We start from the raw sequence: 27025 nt of genomic DNA on the forward strand, positions 1-27025 counted from the left end.
GCAAAAATAATGATTCAGGGCACAGGGGCTGCAGAAATTTAATGCACTTTTCAAGAGCCCAGGTAAAGAAGGAGGCTCTGGAACAGTCTTTTCCACTATTTTTGTGTTACTATCCTTCAGTTGGTCGAGTTGACATGAGTCATCTATATGCCTGACAACAGATGGAGTGAGTGATGAGAAACTAACCGATGATGAGGGCTGAGTTGTAATGGAAGGCTTTACTGTCATAAAGAGAGAAGAATTTGATTGGGATGTAAAAGGGAGATTAGGGCTTAAATGAGTACAAGGACAAGACTCTTGGTGAGACAGAAGCCACTTTTACACAGAGATCCCGGAAAAAGGCGAGATAGTGATCCCACCGTTTTTCCACCACTGACTGATTTCCACAGCCAAGCCAAAGGAGTAACAGAGGTGAGACAAGCTGGACTTCTACACAGCGGACCTGCATTCCGGAGTCAAAGGGGCGGTGACACAGTGCAGCGTATAGTGTGACATATCACTTCTGTGTTGCTAACCTCTCCAGAATCGGCCTGTCTTTCACCATTCCTTTTTTTTTTCCCGCTTTAAATTGTCTTGTCCAGTATCATAACAGCAGAATGGTGGTCTGGCTGCCTTGTTGTGCTGAACAAATTTGCTTTGCCAAGGGAAACTTCATTAAATATATGAGACTCCCCTTGCCACTGCCGCACTCCCACTGCCTTTATTTTGGATTATTTTGAAACCAAGGTTATTATCGTTAACGAAAACGAACGAAATGACGAAAACTAAAATAGAAATAACATTTTCGTTAACTGAAATAAATAAAAACTCTAATTAAAAGAAAAAAACGATAACTAACTGAAACTGTATTGTGAGCTTACAAAACTAACTAAAACGTATACAAATTATGGATACAATTCCCTTCGTTTTCGTCTCTGTCAATGTCGGATTGATATGAAATTAATTTATTTCGCTCCAGCAGTTTGAGCTGGTGACACCATACGACACTTCACAGTCTGTCATGTGTGGTCACTGGTGGTTTCCAGTCGTCTTCTGGTCCCCACTCTACCTGGAACATACAGACTAAAGCTGGGATAAAGCAGCACAGTCCTGTCTGGGGTTTACTGTAGTGATGCATGGGATACATGGGTCGGGTTTTTTTTTTTTTTTTTTTTTGGCGTACCGTGTGTGTGCGCGTGAGTGACAGAGACAGAGCAGAGCTAAAGGACAGAGTCAAACAGGACTAGCATCCAGGTTAAAACTGGAGAGTTTATCACCATGAAAAGGCCTTCCAAGCCCTGAACTGCACAGTTTAGAAGAGGAGAAAAGAGGAGGATGAAAACTAATCCAATTACAGAGGTATGGAACCTGTTAGAATGTTAAAAAACGTTTGATGTTACTAGCAACAGCTAGCTGAACTGAACTGAAGCAAAGTTAGCTAATAATGGAACTGGAGATGATTAAGATATGAGATATCTGCTAAGGTGTGGTTTACTGATGAGGAACTGGGTTATATATGTTTATAAGTGGTTTATATATGTTTCTGTCTGCTTTAACTGCTGGTTAGCTGGTTTATATATGTTTCTATCTGCTTTAACTGCTGGTTAGCTGGTTTATATATGTTTCTATCTGCTTTAACTGCTGGTTAGCTGGTTATATATGTTTCTATCTGCTTTAACTGCTGGTTAGCTGGTTATTAGGGCTGCACGATTTTGGAAAAAAAAAAAATCCCGATTTTTTCCTCTAAAAACTCGATTTTCGATTTTGATTTCGATTTTTGGGTAAAACTACAAAAGACAACAGAAGTCAGCATGCCATTTTCGTGAGCAGCCAACAATGCAAGGCACTGCTCTAACCTCAAATCTGTGATGGGATCACGTGATGAACCCACAGAAGTTTTATTCTTAATTAAATCTTTATTGAATGAAGTAGAGTATACAAACAATGTATACAACAAGAAAATAACAGAAGTTTGTCAGGGGGAATACACTATATAATACAATGTCCAAATCAGAGCAAATACTTATGTTTTTTATAGCCTTTTTGTTTCCACATTTATCTAACAGCTTTAAATAAAGTTCAACATCTTTCAAAAAATAAATAATATTTGGTTTTGCGTAACAGAACTTACATTTGTGAATGAAAAATTTAGCAAGTAAGAGGACTAAATTATAAATAAATAAATAAATATATATATATATATATATATATATATATATATTTTTTTTTTTTTTTTTTTTTTTTTTTTTTTTTTTTTTTTTTTTCCTGGGTATCTGGGCCCACAGAAGTGATACCAATGTAAGTCAGTGACAGGCATCAGTCGTGCGTGCGTGCGTGCGTGTGTGCGTGGACCACGTTAATATGAGTGATCCACATGCGGTTCTATTTAAACTGGGGGATCCGTGCGTGGAATAGACCGACCCAGGACACGCTGGAGGGATTCTGTCTGTGGAGCTGGTGGATGTGTGTGGGCACAGGGCTGTGTGGGCTCCTCTGCTGAGGCTGATGACCTCGAGACTCGGACCCGGTTCGGAAGAAGACAGTACGGTACGGATCCGGGACAACGGAAGATGAGTGATCCACATGCAGTTCTATTTCAGTTGCGGGATCCGTGCGTGAAGCCACGGCTTACATTGCTATAAGTACTGCGGCCTCAATAACACATTTAAAGTCCGGTCATTACACAGACTTCTGTGACAGACCGCTGTCACTGATAGGAGGAGGAGCCTACGGGAGCCCGCAAGCGCGCGGCCCGCAGGCACGAGAGAGATGAAATCGATTTTACGATTTCCCTTTTTTAAAAATCGTACTAATTAAAAAATCCGATTTCGATTTAAAATCGATTAATCGTGCAGCCCTACTGGTTATATATGTTTCTGTCTGCTTTAACTGCTGGTTAGCTGGTTTATAATATGTTTCTATCTGCTTTAACTGCTGGTTAGCTGGTTTATATATGTTTCTATCTGCTTTAACTGCTGGTTAGCTGGTTTATATATGTTTCTATCTGCTTTAACTGCTGGTTAGCTGGTTTATATATGTTTCTATCTGCTTTAACTGCTGGTTAGCTGGTTTATATATGTTTCTATCTGCTTTAACTGCTGGTTAGCTGGTTTATATATGTTTCTATCTGCTTTAACTGCTGGCTGCTTTGTGCATCTCCTCGCATGCTTTGCACATCTTCGCATTGTTTCACGTAAGTGACGTTGTGTATGGATTGCACCCCACCTCAACCTGCTATAGGGAATTTATACATTGTATGGTACATTGTGTCTCTGCTCAGTCCATGAGCCGCCCTAACCCGACCCCCAAATAAAGTGTCCAGGGTAGCCCATATCCACGCCTCACTAATTTCTTTGAATAGGATGATGAGGAAGATAAAATATATGAAATAACTAAAACTAATACTAAAACTAAACTGAACTAAACTAAAACTAAGCATTCAGAAAAAAAAACGATAACTAATAAAAACTATCAAACCTGCTCTAAAAACTAATTAAAACTAACTGAATAAGAGAAAAAAAAAGTCAAAACTAATTAAAACTAAACTATAATTAAAAATCCAAAACTATTATAACCTTGGTTGAGACACATTTTGATGCTGAACCTGACAGGAAGGAACAGGGGGAAGGAGAAGAAAGCGGAGAGAGAGAAGGAGAGAGTGGGGTGGGGGTGGGGGTGGCGTAGACCCTCACAAGAAAATATCAACGGTACTAACAATAACAACCGTGGTGAATGATTATAGTAATTATAACGATAATAGTATTTCACCATTCCACAAATGTTAGCATGGATAGAGTCTGGTGCCCGCGCCTTGTGGATATCGGCATCTCTCCATTTCAACGTCTTTCTGATCGCATTGATATGTTTCTTTCCGGTACATGGCCCACTCTTATTTTTAAATCCCCCACATGCACATGCACAAGCACATGCAGTACCTCATCAAAATGTCACACCTTGGTTGCGGAATGAGAGGTTTGCTTTTACATAGCGTTCTGGAATCATGATTCCACCTTTATCACTGCTCTGTTACTACCTCTAGAGGCGTTACAGAGCCACGATCAAGGTGGGACCAAATGATCCCACCATTTCGTTTTCACGGACGTCGTTCGGGAATAAAGGTGAAATATAGGGCTGCTCGATTATAGGAAAAAAAAATAATCACGATTAGTTTAGCAATAATTGAAATCACGATTATTAAAAACGATTATTTTTTAACCTTAAAGTTGTTTATTTTTTTCCCGCAAAACAATGTAAAATATACTCTTTAAACATAAATAAAGCTTTTAACCACTAAAACAAAGTATGTTCACTTCTGTATGAAACAAAAAAATCTTTGAATGCAAATAAGTGTACTGTAAATTCAAGTGTGTTTCCTTTTGTAAATAAATAGTGCACTGGAATTAAACTGCTATAGACTTGCCATACAACTGTAGCAATAAAAAAAAAAAAAAACTCACGTAAAGTGCAAATTATAAATTCAAGTATGTTCAATGTAGTATGAAACATAGTAAATTCAGTGGCGTGCCGTGAGGTTTCAGTTCAGGCCTTCTGTACACATCAGCCATCTAGAATACGTACGTTAGGGTTACACGGGTTAGGGTTAGGTTAATACGGGAGTTGCAGCATAAAGAGATTCGGAGACTGAAGACTGCATTGCGGACAAAGTTGTTTTTATGTGTTTTAGTTTTTCATAAGATTATGATAAAGGTGGCGGTGGTTAAACTTTAGATGGTTCAAAGGTTTGTTGTGTTAGCGGTGGGTGCGGACACAACTACGAAACACTTTTTGCACGTGATGTGTTTTTGCTCTTCGTCTTCTTCATCAAACCCAAAGTGATTCCATACAGTTGAATTTGACTTGCCTTTTTTGTTTACCAAGCACTTCCGCTGTGATTCTCCTGCCGTTTTTCCAGACCGCTAGGTACAACTTTCCTCTTGGGGTGGACCTGCCGGCTAGCTGGCAGCGGTAGCTTAGAGGGGGGCGGGGCAGAGCAGCTCATAGTAGCTTGCGTGCGCGTGAATTAAAACGACTCAAAATTAATAATCGTTTTTTCTCGATTACATAATTTTTGTAATCGTTGCGTGTAATAATCGAAATCGTAATTGAATTTCGATTAATTGCACAGCCCTAGTGAAATATTCCCATAACAGAGGTGCAGTGTAAAAGGGGCTGGAGATTTTCTACTTCTATTGAAAATCTAAATAGTTTGAGGGAAAGAATCTGCACAGTCAAATCCAACCTCAGATTTTTTAACCATATGCAGCACATCAGACTATAAAACGGATTATTCTGCTCAGTTAATGCTTCTATAATAAGACGAAAAATGAACGTCTCATAGTGATTATACTTGCACGCGCTAATATTACATGATTATTCTAACTTTGACAGGTGTCAAGTAAACTATATTCCAACTTCAGGCTTTTTACTGAATGAAGCATTTTCTGATTCATAAAGTATGCGATACGAGATATGCTAATATGCTCAATATATCCGCATATGGAAAATTAATCAAATTTTCACTTTTTAATGCAAATGCAATACAAATCAACAGGTGTCAACAATGTCAGAGTTAGCCTTTCTCTACAAGATGTAGGATCTATCTTTCTATCTATCTATCTATCTATCTATCTATCTATCTATCTATCTATCTATCTGTCTGTCTGTCTGTCTGTCTGTCTGTCTGTCTGTCTGTCTGTCTGTCTGTCTGTCTGTCTGTGTAATATTCCTAATGCTGTCAGTTACAGTTTAAGAACTTGCTGCAGCTGAAATATTTCATTGATAAGCACTTTATAGTTCTTTTCTACCTTTTTACACTTTATTTTTTATTATCAAGTCAGCGCAGTATTCACCATACCTTTTTCTGAAGTTTAACATCCTTACCTAGCAAGTATCTAATACGTGTTACATAGTACATATAGAACCAAATTTTCAATGTAGCTGCAGCCATGGGTTTATTTAGACTAAGCCGTTTCTCAATATGCGTTTCTGTCTGTACTTCCATTCTCATGTTCTTGTGAAACGTAATCAGTTGCGGCCCAAGCACCGTTCAATTTCAAAGTTCGCATACACCAAGAACACATGGAATATATGGATGTTGTTCTTGTCTGCTAACTTAAACCAAGGATGCACTGTTTAGTGACTCGTGTAGACTTGGCTGGCAATTATCCCAAGATGCACCTCATGCTATTCTCAAATTGTACGGCAGTTCCTGTGAAAACTTAATTCAGAAATGTTTAATTGACCAGATGACTGTAATGAGATGATATGATACAATGTTGGAACATGTGCCGGAGACAGAAAAGAGAGAAATACATTTTTATTATCATAACATGGGATTCAGTGAAATGTATTACAGTTTTGAAAAATATACAAAATGTATAAATGACATGTAAATAGTAGTACAAATGTATTGAAATCAAATCGAGTGACATTGTGGTGATTTGAGGGAATTACGTTAGGAAGCCGATGGCAGAAATACATCAGAGACAGGGAGGAAAGTTCACAAGTACACAGCCGTTCCGATTACAGAGAGACTTGCGTTCTTTGGAAGTCCGTTCTTACCAAGACCGTGCTCGCCGAGTTCTGTTGACTCCCGCTGACTGCATTCTTGATATTGAGCAACAGCTTGAGTCATTTATGCTAATACCTGTGGTGTTCTCACACATGAAATCCTCCATCTGTCTGTCTGCATGTTCTCTAAAATTTCAGGTATTTCTAATTATCTTATCGTAAGTGTCCCACAGTGAGACATTATGACACGCATGAGTCTGGATTGACCAATCTGTGGTCTGCATGGTTTTAAAACATGTTTAGTAAGGTTTCTTCCCACATTTTTTAGACCCTAGGTGAAGGTGATACCAGAAATAATGTCTGTCACCTGGTGGTTCATGCTGTAACATAATGGAAAGATTGAAAAAGCTGAAGCGAGAGGTAGACTAAGTTTAGGGTGAGATAGAGCCTGTGAAATAATCTTTTATTTTAGAAGTGTTGGAGGTATGTTGAAATGATGACATTTGGAAACAATAATGTCTGCATTTGCTGCCTGATTGGGTCTTAGCAGTCTTTCTCCTCTTCACTGGGTCCCTTTGGCATGAAAATAATATGTCAGTCCTATCTACCAGCTGTTGATTCAACTTAAATACTGGATTAAAGGCAAGTCTATTGTCGGTGTCTGTGTTAGCAGCTGTTGATCATGATACTAATAACCACATTCACAGCAGCATTCCTGGGTCCTTTGTTACCAACTCCACTTGTCAATTCATTTGTCTCAGACATGTTTCAATGCTTATCATTTCTCAAACTTGGATGTTTTTAAATGAAAGTGTATTTGTGTGGATGTACTCATTATGTATCATTGCAACCTCTGAATGAGGGTTATTTTGGTATAAGATAGACATAGAAATTTGCAACTTCCTGTTATTGCATTATCAAACCTTACTCCCTTTTAGCTTTTTGTGACTTCACTTTTATTATACATAAAATATTTAATATGGATGGGAATTATTGCATTTGACAAATATACAATTGTATTGTGGAACAATACTAAAACATTTTATATACAATACTGGGAATCTTTAAGGATTTTTGAGGAATTTATAATAGTTAATTTTCATTATATGCTATACATTAAATGTCTTTTTTTTTTTTTGTTGAAAAAAAAATCATATAGAAGTAATGAGACAGGAAAAACTAGTGCAGCTTCAACAGACAGATTAAAAGCACACTGAGTCCCAACAGTTGTATGTCCAAAAGTCATAGACGGAGATGAACACCCCCCCACCCTCCCAGCCCTGATGCAAATTTATATCCCTCAGTCTATTTTTCACATAGACTCTCTAATCCAAGACCTCCAGGACCTCAGAGAAAACTCAAATCTACATTTTACATCATGTGAAAATGCATAAACCAAATCTGGACAGGTGGAGAAGGTATTATTAACACCCGACACTAACCCGCATGATAATCCACACCCAAACAAATTGTAACTGCTCTACTTAATATCTGTTTTTCTGTCAGATGCAGAACAACAGCTTCTAGATCAGCTTTCAGGACAAAACAAGTGTCTTTTGTTCCTTTTTTTCCCTTGCTGAGTGTTTTCAATTGAACTTGGTAGAGTAAATCAGCATTCACTATCATTTGTAGGCTTTATGTGGTTACATTAAGGCTGATGTAAGGTCATGCTGCTACATCGGTACCTGAACATGAATTTGTATTTGCAGTGTTAGTATTGGTTTTAATGTTTAGCCCAGTTGTGCCACATTTGTTCTCAAGATATTGTCCACCTATGGTTAATTTGTTCCATTTGGCATTTAGCCTTAAGGTGCATTACCACCACTTACTATTGGAGATGTTATCACTGCAACTAAAAAGACCAGACAAATCAAACACTTGATGCAAAAAGTTTTTTTTTTTTTGCAGCTACTATAATGGATTATAGGCAGGTATTCAGTTGGTCACAACCTGCAACTAAATATTATACGCTGAACCATTAAGTGTAATGTGTTAGACAAACCCACCAATAACTGCATTTACAGCTAAATTCAGGTATTTACTCAGTTTTTTTATGGATTTGTTTAAATAGCTATTCCTGTGTCTCGATTGTTTTATTCACAATGGCAAACTGAAAAACCAACATAAGCAACAAGTAGGTTCTTTCAGTAAAATAGATTAAAATAAATGATACAGGGTATCTATTATTGCAATGATATACTGAAAAAAGATTATAGGCAAGATACTTGAAATGTTTGCCATTACAAATTTCTGTCAAAAATGCAAATGAAAGCGATAAGAAAGGAATTATACAGGCAAAGCGCAGATTTAGTTGACAGATTAGAAGCGAGCTGATGGACCATTACCACTGAAGCCCACTGAGCAGCAGAGCTGTGCTCTACACTCACAGATAGATAGAAAGAACACACAGTTCAAACCCTGATGCAAATTTATATCCCTCATCCTATCTTTCGCAGAGAATCTCTAATCCAAGACCTCCAGGACCTCAGAGAAAACTCGACTAACTTTTACGTCACATGAAAATACATAAACCAAATCTGGACAGGTGCAAAAGGCATTATCCTCCTTTTACGAATGGGTAAGTGGGTGAGAATGAGAGCAGAAAATATGGGACAGTCCAGACAGCCATATGTGACTGCAGTCTGTAAAATGATGTCAGGTTAAAGTGAAATCCTCCATGGACTGTACCAGCATGCTTTTCTAATTTAAGCGACTGCTGTCAACACTTTTGGATTTTGATATAAGGTCATATCAGGGTATGATTTCATAACTGTGTAATTTCAGTTTTTTGTGTTTCATACTGCTCCTCATCTTCAATTTCCTTTACCCCCCAAATGTTCTGAGAGTCATGCACATGCACAAATTGAGATAGTGTTAACAAGCATGGGCATAGCCACCTGAAATCCAACACGTGCTAACTGAAGTGAAATGGAATCAATATTTGCTTCTAGGTAGTGCATAGATGAGGTACTTTTCATTTTGTTCTTTTTAGGCGGTAGAACAAGTTTTTTGCAGGCTTGTACCACCTCTTAAACATGGTGTTAGCAAATGGTTAGCACATCTGACCTTTTATTAGTTTTTATTAGTTCACTCACCACTATAGTATTAGCGACTAAATGTGCTAATAAGTCACAATCAGTTGACAGTTTCAGCAGCTATGTAGTGAACTATGATACTTTGCACAGTTCCTTCAAAGGCAGAATAAGAGAGGAAAAAATTAACTAGCTTTTCAACTAGTTTGTGAGTGAGCTACTCATGTTAGCTGCTGCAGGACTGTTAATGCAATCAGTTTATTAGCTTCTTTGCTGCAGCTTGAAACAGTGTTGGTGATCTGTGCCAGTGCATGCACAAAAAGCCTAAAATCTCCTTAGAATCACTAACAACTGCAAAGTTGGAGCTCTGTTGCTCTCAGCTATTACCATGATTTGTGCAGCTTAAAGCAAAGTTGTGTTTGTGACTGTGATAGTTTTGAGGGTGTTACAGACAGGTTAGTACACAGCTTTTAAAATATTATCTTCAATCAATCAATCAATCAATCAATCAATCAATCAAATTTTATTTATATAGCGCCAAATCATAACAAAGATGATCTCATGACGCTTTACATATCGAGTTGGTCGAAACCAGAATCTAAGCCAATTTACAGAAACCCAACAGAATCCTCCAGGAGCGAACACTTGAGACTGGTGACAGTGGTGAGGAAAAACTTCCCTTTAACAGGCAGAAACCTCGAGCAGACCCAGAATGCTGGAGGATGGCCGTCTGCCTTGACCAGTTGGGTTAAAGAGAGAGAGTAAAAGAGGAGAAAAAGAGAGAACGATAGAGATAGATTATCTGTCCTCAACATTATTCAGCCCATTGCATCTGAACTTAATTTTCAGTGGTCTTCCACTTAAATGTCTTTGTAAAGCTCAGTTAACACCGAGGGTCAAAGACAATAGCTTTGAAGTTCTATTTAGTTCAGAGAATACTGAGTGAATGAAAGGAGTGACTTCTGTAGCCTTTATTTTTTATGAATACATGTGCAAAAAGGCCTACACATTATATTGTCACTGACAAGGGATTTGTTTGGAAAATTCTTAGCTGATACCAATGTTTAAATTAACACATTTGAATTTGTCAAATATGTTTGCTATTCCGCCATTTTGTGCCAAGAGCAGAAAGACATCTTAATTTTGTCTGATAAGTAGACTGTTTTAAGCTTTTACAGTCACCATTTCATTATCAGTGACTTAGCACAAAACATACAAATTTATCAAACTAACTGTAATATAACACAACAGATGAACACTGAAATATAATATTTTCTGATAGTCAGTCATTCAGGCTGATACTGGCTGAACCCAATGTTTGACCAGTATGTCTGTGCATCTCTATTATAAACCGTCTGTAATGTGTTCAGATTATGATCCCAACCACTTGGGAAATGCAGTCTGATTTCAGTCACACTGTGCAGGCTGTATATTAGTGCAAAGGCTGATTATGATATACAACCATGACATTTTCTAACATCTTGGTTGAGATGATTATCTACACAACCTCATTGTAAAAAAGTGCATCTGATGTGATATTAACTGACTTACAGTTTGTGCAAAACATAGTATTCAACTTGCATGAGTTAGCACGCCAACACACATGGATGTAAGCCATCTCAGCCAACATGTTTGACCTGACCTAAAGCAAAACTGTCAGAATAGCATTGCATGTAAAAATCCTCATTGTTGGTATGTGTCCATCTTGTTGTTTACTGCCTCAGTACTAGATTTTCTGGTGGCCTATCTTCTGTCCTTGTCTTTCTGTCATCTGTTGTGCTTTCTGTTGTTGAGGGATAAAGCATGAATTCTCGCCCAACTGCTCTGTTTTGGGTTTTATTGCTGAGCTGCATTGTGCTCACAGTGGGCCGGTGGTGTTTTATTTATTTTTATTTATTTAATTTTCACATAGTAAAAAACATACACATAAATACATGTTGGTTAAAAATTGTGATGGATGGTTACCAAAAACCCTCAAGGGGCTTACCAAGTGGCAACCTCCAAGTTTCAAAGATAATTTCAAAATATAGAAAAATATTTGCAAGCTGCACAAAAGTACATTTTCAACCAATAAAATTCCATGATATACCAAGCTTAGAAATGTATCCCATGTGGAAAATTATAATCACTCAGGAGCAGAGTTTTCACAGCTTTTTCAAACTGAATTTGGGGAAGCTCTATAAGAAGAGTTGACAGATGATTTCATATTTTGGGTCCTCTGTACAGAACACTGAACTGAGTCTGACTGGTACGACCAAAGGGTGCTCTAATAAGACGGCTACTATGAGTTGAATACTTGTGGATTTCAGTGTTAAAAGAAAAAATATTATTGAAATATTGAGGCAAGTAGCTTTTCAACAGAGCCATAAACAAATTGCCCAATTTGGAAATGATTAACTTGGTAAACACTCAGCACATCCGCTTTAGCAAACAGGGGCTGAGAGGGGTGTCTAGGATCTACACAGAATATTATTCTCAAAGTGCGCTTTTGAAGATGAATTTAGGCTCAAGTTTAGTTTTATGGGTGGTGGCCCAAGCAATATCAGAGTAATTAATATAAGGATATATCATTGCATAATACAACATAATTGCCACATTTGTATTAATCAGATGCCGGGATTTTCCCCAATATAGTCAGAGCTTTGGCAATTTTTGTACTTATGAAAATAAGGTGAGGTTTCCAGGTTAGTGATTCATCTACCTAAACACCCAGGAGACAAGATGAACTAACATTCCAGATGGGGATATGATTCTGTTGAAATGGGGAGTTGCTGCTTCTGTTCCCTTTTTTCTACTGAGAATACAGAAACCTTCTTGATTTCTCTGAGTGCATCCATGTGTCTCTGCAAGTTTTGTTCTCTAGCTTATTTACCTGCACCTGTGCAAGACATGTCCCCTTTTACCTCCTTATTCAGCACAGTTCTGCCCACACTGAAGCATTATATGCATGATGTTTGTGAGGTTTATTGTGATGCAGGAGGAAAAAAAAAAGCCCATTACAGGACAGAGGCTTCCATTTGCTAATCTGGTGTGTGTCCAGCTGGATCAGTGGGCTAAGGCACATACTATTATGTAACTGAGACATTGTGGATTCAATCCTTGGTTGCAAGTTATCTTGTCATCCCTGATCTGCTTGCTTAATATATTGGTAGTTCTTTTTTTAGTCCATAAGTCTGGAGAAGGGTCAGAGTGCAGGTCAGTCACAGAATCATTGTCTCAAGAGAGTGGAAGAGTTTACTTTTTGTAGGTTTGCCTCCCATTCCGCATCTTATTCCTGAGTTGTCCACCATTCTGTATTACTTTAGTTTTTTCCCTCCAATATCTGTGTAAAAACATGCTTGTTTTTCAATATGCCTTAAAATTGTATGACTTGCATCAATGTAGCCCATAGCAGTAGCAAAGCATTGCACTGACATCTAGCTGTGGTGCATAAGTATTACTGCTCAACAAGTTCATGTTTACGGCTTTGCTGCCATCTACTGGTGATATGTTGTCAGTGTGAAGTGAACAACAGCTATCACTATCACCTCAAATATCCATTCATTTGAGTGTTTAGCTTCTTTGTATCTTGCTTTTCTGTGTATTTAAATCCAGAAGAGATTATTTTATGATCAGAGCAGAATTTCACACACTGATCTTTAAATAGATTTTAAAAATCTATATAGTATAATGTGAGGAGAGAAAAATGTAGCTGCTTGTCTGTTGCATAGGTTTTCTCTGGGTACTTCTCTGTCTCCTGCCATCAGAAGCTTGTATGCTTGGTTACATCTCCTGTCAATGTCCTAGATCAAGGAACTATTTCAGGACTGGAGTTGGTATCTTCAGTTGCAGCCCACTGCTCCTAGTGAGCTGGGATGGATCAAATGCAGAGCTGATCTAAAGAGATTAGAGCTGAAGGCTCTCTGGTGGTTTTCCATATACTGAGCAAATCTGTGGCACACTTTCAGCACCACATGACATAGTACATGAAACACAAACAGCAACAACAGCAACAGCTAAACAGACATGCACTGTCTGCCTGTCTGTTCATGTGTTTCGGGGACATTAGGGGATTCATGGTGACTCAACTCTCGTCACCTTTTTCAAAATTTTTGTTTTAGTACTGGTAATTTTACAGTTTTCCTGGACTGGACCTGCTCCGACATCAACCATAGCCAACCTAAACTCTTAGCACAACCCAAATTACCATCAAATGTAATGATTTCCTCAAATACATGCTGCAAATAACCACACAGACACACACACACACACACACACACACACACACAAATAAATTGTTGGATCATATCAAGCATCAGAAAATACATTCAGTTTGCACAATTAAAAGTTTATGTCTTAATAAAAAATGGCAATTACATAATGATTGACATAAAATTTCTCAACAGGTAACTTTTAGCAACTCCAACTTCAGAGCACAAAGTGAACACATCTGATAGCCTACTTTTAGAGGATAAAATGTTAGAAGCACAATAGAAAGATATTCTTTCAGTACATTTATATTTATTTCCAGTGACACATTGTTGCTTTTGCTGATCCCACAAAACAATGCAAGAACAGTGGTGGTTTCAGGCACAAAAAAAACATACATGATCAATGGCAGATCACCCCCCCCATCTGTAAATGTGCAGAAAAACCTCTTACTACAGCTGGATATGAACCCCAGTCCTCTGCATCCATGCATTACCTAGTGAATTATACACCTGTTGTGCTGAGTTGACCTATGTGCTACCTGCTTGTCTTCATTCTTTTCAGGATGTAACGTTTACTCCTGTGGGTGGTGCTTGTGCACAAATTTTTGCACACCTAGGCTCTCCTATCTCTTCTATTGAAGGAGGGGAGGGGGGGTCTGCTGTGTATTTATAACTAGCAATAATATAGTAAAGTGAGTTAAATCTGAACCAGACTAAAGTCATAAAGAGACAACTGTCTATACAACCAGCATTTGGGTCTGCATGAAAAACAAAAGCACAGAAGGTATCTCGGGGTTTTACATCTCCTCAGGGATAGTAAAAAGGGAATTTGCTAGCATATATATATATATATATATACATATATATATATATATATATATATATATATATGTATGTGTGTGTGTGTATGTGTGTGTATATATGTGTATATATATATGTACATATATATATACACATACATACATACAGCTCTGGAAAAAAATAAGAGACCGCTGCAAAATTATCACTTTCTCTGATTTTACCATTTATAGTTATGTGTTTGGATAAAATGAACATTTTTGTTTGTTTTTTTTTTCCAAAATTCCAAATAAAAATACTATTCAGAGCATGTATTTGCAGAACACGACACACGGTCAAAATGACAAAAATATGCAGTGTTTTCAGACCTCGAATAATGCAAAAAACAAAAAAAACCCAAAAAAACCAAGTTCATAATCATTTCTAAACAACACAATACTAATGTTGTAACTTGGGAAAAGTTCAGGCATTAATATTTGGTGGAATAACCCTGATTTTCAATGACAGCGTTCACATGTCTTGGCTCTCCACCACTGCTGTTGGATGACTTTATGCCGCTCCTGGCATAGAAATTCAAGAAGCTCAGCAATGTTCAATGGCTTGTGACCATCCATCATCCACGTGATTATATTCCAGAAATTTTCAAAGTTGGTTCAGGTCTGCAGATTGGGCTGGCCATGACAGGGTCTTCATCTGGTGGTCCATTATCCACACCTTTATTGACCTAGCTGAGACAAGGACCATTGAGCTGATAGATAAAGTAGTCCTCAGAGTTTGGAAACATTGTCAGAGCAGAACTCCAGTACTTTTCAATAGTTACCTTCGCCAAGGAGGTTATGTTTTCGCCAGGGTTTGTTATCTCCGCCAAGGAGGTTATGTTTTTGCCAGGGTTTGTTTGTTTGTTTGTTTGTCTGTCTGTCTGTTTGTCTGTCCGTTAGTGTGCAACATAACTCAACATAACTTGGCGTAGGGGGGGCCCACGGGGGGCCCACGGGGGGGGCCACTGATCAGCCTTGGCGGAGGTCTGCGCTCTCCGAGTGCTTCTAGTTTGTTTGTTTGTTTGTCTGTTTGTCTGTCCGTTAGTGTGCAACATAACTCAAAAAGTTATGGACAGATTTTGATGAAATTTTCAGGGTTTGTTGGAAATGGGATAAGGAAGAAATGATTAAATTTTGGTGGTGATCGGGGGTGGGGGGGCCCACGGGGGGGGCCATTTCCAACAAACCCTGAAAATTTCATCAAAATCTGTCCATAACTTTTTGAGTTATGTTGCACACTAACAGACAGACAGACAAACAAACAAACAAACAAACCCTGGCAAAAACATAACCTCCTTGGCGTGGGGGGGGCCCACAGGGGGGGCCACTGATCAGCCTTGGCAGAGGTCTGCGCTCTCCGAGTGCTTCTAGTTATTTTTTGATTCCAATTACTTTTGCGGTACTAATAGCACTGTTTTTGCCACCCAGCTAGTCCTCTTGTAACAAGATAATGATGGCCACAGTAGTGGTGTCTATACTTTTCCTTCTTAAATAAGACATGGATCAGGTGTTTATCAACAGACACAGGAATAGAATGGCCGTCATACATGCAGACATGCTGATTTCACAGGAAATTGCAGTGGTCTCTAAAATTTTTCCACAGCTGTGTGTGTGTGTGTATATACATATATATATATATATATGTATATATATATATATATTAGCCTATTTCTTCTCTCTAAAAGCAGACAAATGGTGCTTGGTAATAAAACTTGGCTTCCTTTCCACTCAACATAAAAAAAGAGTAATGGTCAAAAAGTCTGAAATAAATAAATAATTCACTATTTTCTGATTGGATTCAGTGCACATTAACTCAGCAAAAAAAAAGGGGGTGTGGCTGGGCAGGGCAGGGCAGCTGCAATGCTTTAGAGGGAATACACTTGAAGCAGATGCTTCTTCTTTTCTCTTTCTCCTGCTTCCTTTTTGGAAGTCCAGAAATGACTCCCTAACCACCATCTACCATCTATAAGTGATCTACCGTCACTTTTACTCAACGGAAAACACCAAATGCACCACTTTTTCTCTTCTTGCTGAAGATCCAGCTCACTGAACACTGTTCAGTTCAGGGTACAAAAATTAATGAAAGATATTCCTACTGGATGCAATACAACAATGCTTAAAATGAACTAACAGCTCAATTCAAACTTCACATTTTACACCAACAATTGTTTAAAGTTCAGTTAAGAGTTGACTAAGGTTGCCACCACAGTGAATTCTGGGAATTCCCCCCTCTCCTTTGGTAGATAGTTTTCCAGTGCTTTCTTTGTTGAAGGAGTTAGTAATGGATGCATCTAAACTGCTTTTCTTTGCATTAAGAGACTTCAGACACATCATGGCTGTCAGATACCTCTGGGTCATTTCACTCTTACCTTCCTATGCCAAATGGACTATTCGGTCCCTTGTGTGTTTAGGGCAGGGATAGATTTGTCTGTGTGTGTGTGTGTGTGTGTGTGTGTAGGTGCGCGTACGTGCGTGTGTGCGTGCGTGTGTGTGTGTGATTTTTTTGCCCAGAGTTTTATCTCTCAAACAAAACTACAGTCCCTCTAAGAGTAATAAAGGAAGTAGTGCTTCAGCTGGCTTTGTTTTTTACATTGTTTTACATTGTTCTGATTTTATTATATTTTGAGACAGTTGAGAGGGAATATTATTGTAAAGCTCTATATTGTATGTATAAGTTTACAGTTGAGCCATATTTCAACTGATATAGTTTATTTTTTATTTCAGGCATATTTTATATTCACACAGAAACTAGAACATGTTCCCTTTTAAATAAAGTTTAATACATACATTTTGATTGTATACTTTTTATGTTATTACCCAACCATAACATCAGGATAGGGTTCTATGAAAAGTGTAGATGTTAAAGGGTTTTACTGAGTTCAGTTGGAGGCTATAACCAAACATTTTATGGGCAAATTTTTAAATTTGCCTCTAATTAATTTCAGAGATGTTCGATGTTTCTCTTACATTTAGGGCACCTTATACAACATTTGCACAAGAACTCTCATATTATAGTATAGTATAGTATAGTATAGTATAGCACAGTACAGTATGGTATAGTATGGTAAATTATATTCTTCACTTTCCACTCTTCTATGTGACATTGTCCCCCCCCCCCCCTTGAACCTTAATCGAGAACCGAGTAAGATAAATATTCTTCCTCTCTAATCTGAAATGCCAGGGATTAAACAGGCAGCCAACTCTCCATCCATAATTCTGCCCATCCCCTCTCTCTCTCTCTCTCTCTCTCTCTCTCCCTCCTCACACACAGAGTTCTGCCAGACTAGTCATTTTGACACCATAACATGATATTTGTGAGGCAAAGAGATGAAGGTGGGTGGAATGGATTAGATTAAGTTGGTCCAAATTCAAAGGATCACTTGTGGGGGAGAGAGAGAGGAGGGGTGAGGGGTGAGGGGTGACAGCTGAATAGAAAAACAAGTGTGTATGTGTGTGTTTTTGTGTGAGAGAGAGGCTAGAGAGGAAATGGTAGAGTCATGCAATCAGATCCAGAGTCTGGCAGCCGCTTCATTCAACCCCGAGATGAACCAGCTCTTCTCTTCCAACTCCTGCATCCTGCTGCACCTCCATAATATCACAGAGAAGTTGTCAAAGATGTGCATGGCTGCCTTCAACCTACTGGAGTTTTAGAATTTAATGCATCATCATACGCCTTACCTCACCTCTCAATGGACCAATAAGAGACTGACTGATGCATATGCTCTGAGAGGAGTCACTGCTGGCTTGTAGTAACAGTAGTTGTGTCTTTGCCTCACTGGTTGTGAAAGGCGTCGCCCAATGGGACATGCTGGATGTTGTGCGTTGGTGGATTTCGGACCTCTAGGTGACAATTAAACAGTTACGGGGAGGAGCAGGAAAACCAAAAGAGAAGTGTGGGGGCAAACAAGGAGGAGAGATAGGGGGAAGACAGGAAGAGGTGAAGAAAGAATAAGGGGATGGGAAACATCAACAAGGCGTCTAAAAAGAACAGTAAAAGAAAGGTAAGGATTCATTTGGCTATTATTGGTGTAGTATTGCATACTTTTACATTTCTGGCACTCTTACACTTGCATATTTGAGAGCAAAAAGTTAGAATAAAATAACAAATTCAATTTATAGGTTGGAAATAATTATTCGAGCATTGGGACCAAATATTGAAAAGTCAATATTTGTCTTCAATCCTCAAAGACTTAAACACTGCTGACATTCAAATGCATCTACTGATATAAAATGTCTATCAACTTAGTGATCTTAAAATTCTAAAATAATACACCACTGATACTATTAATATGTCATTGGCTTTGTAATGAATATGGAGATATTTTCTCATTGTCCTTTTCTGCAACATTATTTTAGTAATAAATTACAAATGACAATGGTTGTAGATGCTTATTTTTACATTCATTTGTTCTTCAATTTTCTTTGTTCTGATAGATTAACTTTGTAATGTATCATTTATGAACATCTACATGGTTAGTAAATTAAATATAGGAAAACACCTGCTTTTCACTGAAAAATACGAAGGATGAAATAATAAATGGTGATGTTAGGAAATTCTAGGTCTAAAGTTGAATGTGTCTTGTAAAGCCACCAGTAAAAATTTAAGTCTTGCAAAACACACATGAAATATTTGCTTGACAAATTAAATACACATCATCTGATTACGAAAAAAAAGAAAGGCTAACATGCAGTATTTTATTGGATAGTTATTTAGCTTGATAACACAACACATTCACAGTGGAATCTTTTATGCCACACAATGCTTATGCAGTGTTAAAATAGTTGCACTGATTTTAAGCCAAGATCTTGTATTGATGATGGGACAGTCAGGATTCCATCACACCCCAAAAGGTTTTCACTGGGGTTATTCTAGAATCAGTTTGACAGTTTGAGTCTGATGAATCATTACATTGTCCAGCCTTTAGGCTCTTTATCAGACTGATGGTTGTTTCAGAAATGAGAAGCTACTCATTGCATTAGCTAGGATTAAAGGACTTGTTTCAGCTGAAACATATTCATCACTGCAGGAATTATCCAATGGAAGGATCTGAACTCTTTGCTTAACTGGGGACTTTGGTCAGGCTATGTAGAAATAAAGCTTAAATTTACAACTAAATCACAACAAATTTTCACACTAAAGAGTAACATAAATTAACCCTCCGGTATCCCGTCCAGCAAGGCCCTTACTAAGCACCAAGTGTGCCTTTTTTGCACACTTGTGGAATAATGTCAAAAATTTTTTCATACAGTTTGTTTTTAATTCTTTTACACTTTTTTCTATTTCATCAACTTGAGCCATGAATAAAAATACCAAATACTCAATAATTGTCATATTTTTTAACCCTTTAAATGCCGTGTTTGTAATGTAAACAAACCTTTTTTTTTTTTTTTTTTGGATGTAAAAAACAAAAAAAATAATTTGTGTCAATATACTACATAAAAAGTGGATCACATATTATTTGATTTTTGCAGCTTGGCATATGTCAATGATTAACTCCAACATTGGTTAATTTGCATTATTATTTTTGGCGCTGGGTCAAATGTTCAAAAATACTAGCATCTGTCACCAAGTGTGCGTAAAATGCACACCTATAAATCAAACTATCAAAAATTATATATTGATTTATTTTTCTGCTCTAATTTTATTTTATTTTTGTGAAACAAGGTCAGCCCTAATCATACATATCAAATGGAAGAAATTGTGCATTTTAGGCATACTTGGGAGACCGATGCTCGTCTTGTAATTTTCTTTTGTTTACAATGTGCAAATTTTAGTTGGTGGCCAGAATTTTAAAGATCATGCTCAATCATCATCAATCATCATGATCATGATCAATTCTAACCTTATTTAAATTGTGAAAAATAATATGAAGTTTTTTAAAACAAACTGCAAAGTGTGCCTAAAAGGCGCACCCGGATACCGGAGGGTTAAGAACATCTGATGCTGAAAACAATCTGGGAACAATCAATATTCTGAGAGGATTATATCAAAAGGACTAATAAATATTATAGAAAATGGGCTAATCATTAAGATTTAAATTTTAACAGTTCACTTAAGCCAGATTTATGGATGTAGTTAAAGAGGACATGAAGGTAGTTGGTGTGAGAGAGGAGGATGCAGTGGAAAAGGTTAAATGGAGGATGATGATTTGCTGTGGCGACTCCTGAAGGGAACAGCCGAAAGGAAAAGAAGAAGAAGACTTAGGCCAGTTTGACTGCATTTCAGTGTAGACAGTGGACTTTGATTCAACAGTTCCATGTCTTCTATTCCTGGTGGTCCCACCATTTTAAGGGGGTGTCATCCATAGAACGAAGCAGCACGCCGATGGCTGCTACCATGCTAGGAGAGCTGAGTGGTGCAGGTGAGGCGGACACAGACGACGAGGAGGATGGAGGGATGGAGCAGGAGTTTGATGGGCCCCTGTGCACTCTGGTTAAGAACTGCAACATGCTGCACAACATAGTGGGGCCTGCTTGTATCTTCCTCAGACAGGGATTCGCGCAGAGCCAGCTTGTATGTATGACACACGCACACACACATGCACACACACACACACACACACACACACACACACACAGAACAGTTAACATAATCGCAAGTACAATCTCCCATAAATCTCTTCATCCATCCATTTCATACAGCCCTACTGTCCAAAAGGTGAAAATAAGGTCCTCCATCAGTAATGTCACGTCACCATAGTATTCACTGATCGCTTTCTAAATATCAACCCTACGTATTGCCTACATGTTCACCTAGAACTGAAGAATGCCACTGAAGAATTATTATAGTCTGAAGGATATAGTGAGTGCAAGAAATTGTTTTACAGCATATGTCTCATATGGTGGAGAAAAAACTATTCCCACGGCAAGAGACTGAAACATTTATAGGTTCTGTTGAATTCAGGAATTAATTGATTATTTTCCTATATGAGTGCAGAGCTGAAAAGTGAAACAAATTAGGATAATACATTATGCTAACATGACAGAGTGATTGGCCATTCAATTTATCCAGGCTGTGATCATGGTCATAAATTTATCTCCATATTGGCAAAAGTAACACTCACTGCAGATTGATGTCTCATGTAGGAAAGGTGGATGTGTTGGAGATCTATAACAGGGGGATATCTTGACTGCAGTTAGCAGTGCTAATTGAAAATAACCATTAAGTTGACTTTCATAGCTCACATACTTTATCAACTATAGGCTCTTCCCTATTAGAAGACCTTGGCTGACTTTGAAGGAGAATAACATTATATAGACGATAAATGTATGCAGATGCAATTCATGTAATAAATGCTTTCATTTCTTCATAGAAGGTTCAAGTGTGGTTCAGTTTTATGATCTTTAGTTTTAAGGTGATTCAGCCGAGCAACATTTTCAAAACCCCAGATTAAACAACGTATTGCACACCTAGATTCTTTTACTGTTCACATATGCAGACATAAACATAAAGGGCAGCCAGATGTTATTATTTTTATGCCATGTAAAATTCAATACATGAGAGACTTAGCATGAACTTTCAGAAGAACTTCCTGATCTTATTCAAAGTAGAGGAACCAAATGAGAATCCTTGACTGAGAAACAGATTAATTTATGACATTGAGCTAGTGAGACTGATAGCCTTTACTGGATATTAAACCCCATAATCTTCTTTGTTCTGTAGTATTGGAAACTAAAAAAAAGCTCCTGAGTTGCTCCACTGGTGACATCATATATCCATATGCATTATCTGTACTGTATGTACTGTAGGCTTTTGCATCTTTTCACTTTGCGATACCACACACTTTTGGTGATGCAGGAAACTCCTGCTGTTTCAGTATAAAATGGCTAGATTTGTTGTTTTCTTGTGAGCCATGATTATTTGAAAGTATATTTCTATAATATGAATATTCAAGGGCAAGAGTAAAGACAGAGTTAGAGGCTGTATTTTGTGTGTTGTAAAATACAAATTTTGATTATCTTATTATTGTTTTAAAATACTATGACTACATATTTCAATGTGATAGTGGATGGCAGTTATTATTATAATGAAAAACAGTCCTGTAACAGGGTTACTTGATCCTGTGTTGGACTGAGGCACTGAAGGGAGACTGGACACTTTAGTAACTCACTACTCATTCTAGTGGGAAGGCCAGTTGGTTTAGCATGTTAGGATGCAGTAGATTTATCTGCACATTACATTAACATCTTTGCAATGATGACAGAACTGGTATTTGGTCCCACTCTGATGATTTGTTTTATGTCTTAAATTATTTCAAGAGCTCCTTAAAAGTAGTAGGAGCCAAAAACAAGTAAAATTCCAATGTGAAATGACATGCATTCCTTCTGCAGCTCTGTCCTTCCTGATTAAATCAATAGACTAAATATAAAGATACAAAGAGACCTGACACCATGTCATGCATCTTTGTTAAAGTGACTCCAACATATCATGGTTATAGGAGTTGCCACGTTGCTTCTGTTATGAGAGTTTGGAGAAGAGCAGAAGAGTCACATCTGACAGAATCTTAACACAAACACTCTCTGACAAATGCTGTGATTAACCGAAACCTTCCCAAAAAGATTTTCTGCAGCCTATAAAAAGAGTCAAGATGAGGCGCAACAGTTCACTCCAGTTACAATATGATGAAACATCTTGTTGTTATTACAACGTTATAAATGATTATTATTCCTACTGTGGGCATGAAAACAGCAGTCTGAGTTTATGTACTCACAGTATGGTGAAACCTGTCCAGGAGTTAGAATTAAAACTGCTGTCAGGCTTTTACAGCTTTGGACATAACTCTTGAGCTGTGAATAAGTTGTGAAAAGTGAACGTTTGATATATGTGATTTGTAGAGACATCAGGGTTTTCTTATACACAGACACAAGGCAAAAGAGATATGGTATTTTCTATTGCTGTCGAAATTAACGCGTTAACATAGATTAATCCATCATCATGATTAATCTGGTTAAAAAAATTTAACGCAATGAACCCATTTGCAGTGCAGAATGACTCTGAACATCTTTAGCAACACATTTGGAGCTGTTTGTCCAGTAGAGTTACCGTCGCGCATGTGTAAATGGGCAGTTGATCTGGTAGTGACAGGCAGCAGAACCAACCCGTAAAGATGGAAGACACTAAACAGCACATTGGCACTCTGGACGGAAATATGAGGACAAAAAAAAAAACAAGAAGGTGTTTAATAAACACGTTAAGTGCATATAAATCCCCTTCTTCATTGAGTCTGTTTGCTCATGCAAAATGAAATGCAATTAATGTAGATTAAAAATGAATTATATTTAATTGTGATTAATCGAAATTAATCCATAGCAACCCTGTGATTAATCTGATTAGAAATTTTAATTGTTTGACAGCACTAGTATTTGAACTTTGTGCGCTACTTGCATTTTGTTAAATTGTTCAATAAATAACGGTGCTCTCAAAATGATTTATAGGTATGTGTACTTAAAATGTTATCAATTTTATATATATTTATAATGTATTTATGAAATACAATATGCAATATTTATGAAACAGCTTTTCCTGATTTTTTTCTGGTGACGATTAAAAAAATCAATGAACAAAATCTACAAAAATACATCATAAATTACACCATTGTCTACATTATTGTTGACTCTTCCACTGTCAAATTAATATCTGAAAACCTGTTTTTACATAGTTTTTGTCTTTTATCATCTTTTATGCTCTTTTTATGAATTTTGTTTCATTTGCTATGTTTTTTTTTTCCCATGGTTTTTGTTTTCTTGCATTTTATAAAAGATGTGATAAGATGAAAATTTTAAGATGTAAGACTGAGGACTCACCTCTGCATTTTTCAAGCGTTTGGTGAGATCATTATAAATTCTTTATCTATTAATATTCAGAAATTGGATTTACATAGTATACTAATGTTGGGATTTTTAAACGTAATGACAATGAGGAATAGTTAAAAAAACAAAACAAAAAAAAAAAACAGTTCAGATCTATTTTGATTTCCATTCCTAATTATGTGAAAGACAGTTATAAAGGATAAATCAGTGGACTGAAAGTGTATTTACTTTGGACATTGACAATGAGGAATTTCACCAAAAGTGACTATCCACAGGGGTATGTGTGTATTTGTAAGCAGGTTGCATGTTCGGTCTGTGCAGGTGTGTTTAATCAAGTGCCGGATGGTCCACAGTGCAGATGCAGATGAAAAAATAAATAAAATTCAGCAGCCAATAGACAAATGAAAAAATGATAAGCTGTCATGATTTGTAATACAATTTACCGCTGTAATCTCCTTGCCACTGTTCTCTCCCCTGCATCCTCTAATCCAGGTCTGTGTTATTCCTGCTGCTGATGTCACTGCCTCGCAGAACACATTGTGAACAAACTTAACCTGGCATCACCTCTGCCAGTCCAGCATAGACTGCAAGGTTCTGTGGAAAATCCACAGCTCAAAGGCATAGCTTTATTTAGATGTTTTGTTTGTTTGTTTTTTGGGGGGAGTAAACTCTCAGATCCCCATATAGGCTATTATTAGATTTGAAGATGATGATGCTTCTCTGATATGATGCTAATATACAGTACTTCTAAATACCACTTGTTGGTCGTAAGTGTTAATATGGGATGGGTTTGTGTAAGTATGCAAACAATTTCATCATCTTTGTTGTGTTTGTGTGCATGTCTGTCTTCTTGTTTTATTGTACACCAGGAATGCTTGTTGTAGGACATATGTGCAGCAGACTTACAAAGCTTCTGCACCAGCAGGAGTGGGATGAGATTTGAGAGGAGATTGTGCGGCAGATCGACTAAAAAGGTTATTAGGGTCAGTCAGATCAAAAACCAAATAATCCACTCACAGAATCTCTGCTCAGGCAGATGAACATGGCACAAAAGATACTTCATAGGAAAAGAGTTGACGCATATAGAGCTGCAAAACGTGTTTCCAGGAGGTTTTGTCATCATGACTGTGTGTATGTATTGTGTCCTTCTAACAGAAGAAGATGCACAGCCTGACATCTGTAAGTAATCTTATTGGTTGTTCATTTGTTTGTGTTCTGTCTGGACCAATGCAGGACAGGGATCTACGGCCAGAAGAAATGGAAGGTACATATGTATTAAAATCCAGACCCTCATTCCCTCTTGGCTGGTCCCTTCAGGTGTCCTTCCTCTCTGTAAAGATCCATGCAAAAATTACTTTTTTAACAAGGGATGGCTGATATTAAGCTGGTAACAATATATTCTATCTATATTTCAGTTTTATTGTTATTTATCCCCCTGTAACAAAGACATTTTCATAATAAATACAGGATAAACATCATTACTATTTAAAGTATCTCAGCCCATCATGACAATATGTGTGAATGACCACAGATTGAAACACACACATCTATGAAAAAACACATAATATGACACAATAAATACTAGATCTGTTACTGCTATTGGTGAAAAGTAATCTTATATGCCAATACTAACACTGACTGATATTAGCAAATAGCAACCCATACCAACATCAGGCCAAAATGTGTGCATCCTTAGACATTTTCCTTTTTTTGAATGTCAGAAATATTCATTTTCATCAAACATGTTCTAAAAGTGCTGTGTAACTTGGAAATTAATAATTATTACAAAAAAAAAATGATTTTTCTTCACACACTGGCATAATTCTAGTCATTGATCTTTATAGTTCTTTTACTTTGTCTTTTACACAATAAATTGCATATGAATGAATATTTTACTTCTTAATTACCTGCTTTAAAGGGTTGTCTTTAATTACTCTCATAAATAGGTTTTTCCTGTTTGGCAAATTGCTGTAGATTGTCTATTCTGTCTACTTATTTTTTTCTGGCACTTATAGGGCTGTCATAAATTATTATTACCTTTATTTAACCAGGAAAACCTCATTGAGATTAAAAATCTCTTTTTCAAGAGTGACCTGGACAAGACGGGCAGCAGTACATTAAATAGTTTCAAACAGACACAAGCTTTCATACATAAAATATAAAATACAAAGCTATTCTTACTGTCTTGCCTTGCAGGTAGTTAAGGATGAAATAAAGTAAAAATGACTAAGCCTTAGATCTAGCTAGTGATGAAATGTGAGATAAAAGTGTAAATATAAAGTTTTTTCTGGCTTTGTGTCCCATTTAATGCTGTTTATTTTGTGTTTTCTCTCTTCGTCTGTATTTTAACTGTTCCTTCAAACCTTCTTCCCTAACCCTAACCCTGTTTTAAACCTCAGGTTCCACCTAGAAGCCAAATCATCACCTCTATTTTGTCTAGACATGTTTTAGACTAGCTCATGCATTGAAATATTAATACTTACCCAGTGCATTCTAGAGGCACCAAATGGATCAAAATGTTATGTGCTGGTATCAGTCAGTATGTGATGAGTTTGGAGTGGAAATAAATCAGACATTTTTTGTGATACTGTTGACATTTCATCTCATTGATCAAAAACAACATCTGAAACTCATCTAAAACCAAACTAATCTATAATAGCTTTTAGGA

The 27025-nt window shown here is 37.2% G+C and overlaps 1 protein-coding gene across 2 annotated transcripts in view; it reads left to right on the forward strand.

The window, feature by feature from the left end:
- Positions 1 to 27025, forward strand: part of cabp2a (calcium binding protein 2a) — a 36870-nt gene that overhangs the window by 1761 nt on the left and 8084 nt on the right. Inside the window, exons 1-3 of one of the 2 annotated variants that reach the window (XM_030136081.1) lie at positions 17961 to 18548; positions 20837 to 21061; positions 25591 to 25621. In XM_030136081.1, the coding sequence (XP_029991941.1) occupies positions 18504 to 18548; positions 20837 to 21061; positions 25591 to 25621 (301 nt within the window). In that variant the 5' untranslated portion in view covers positions 17961 to 18503. Of the gene's footprint in view, positions 1 to 17960; positions 18549 to 20836; positions 21062 to 25590; positions 25622 to 27025 lie in introns of those variants that run through there. The other variant, XM_030136090.1, reaches the window with a different exon arrangement.

The sequence above is a fragment of the Sphaeramia orbicularis genome, chromosome 1 (assembly GCF_902148855.1).
Source record: "Sphaeramia orbicularis chromosome 1, fSphaOr1.1, whole genome shotgun sequence".
NCBI classification, from domain to species: Eukaryota; Metazoa; Chordata; class Actinopteri; order Kurtiformes; family Apogonidae; genus Sphaeramia; species Sphaeramia orbicularis.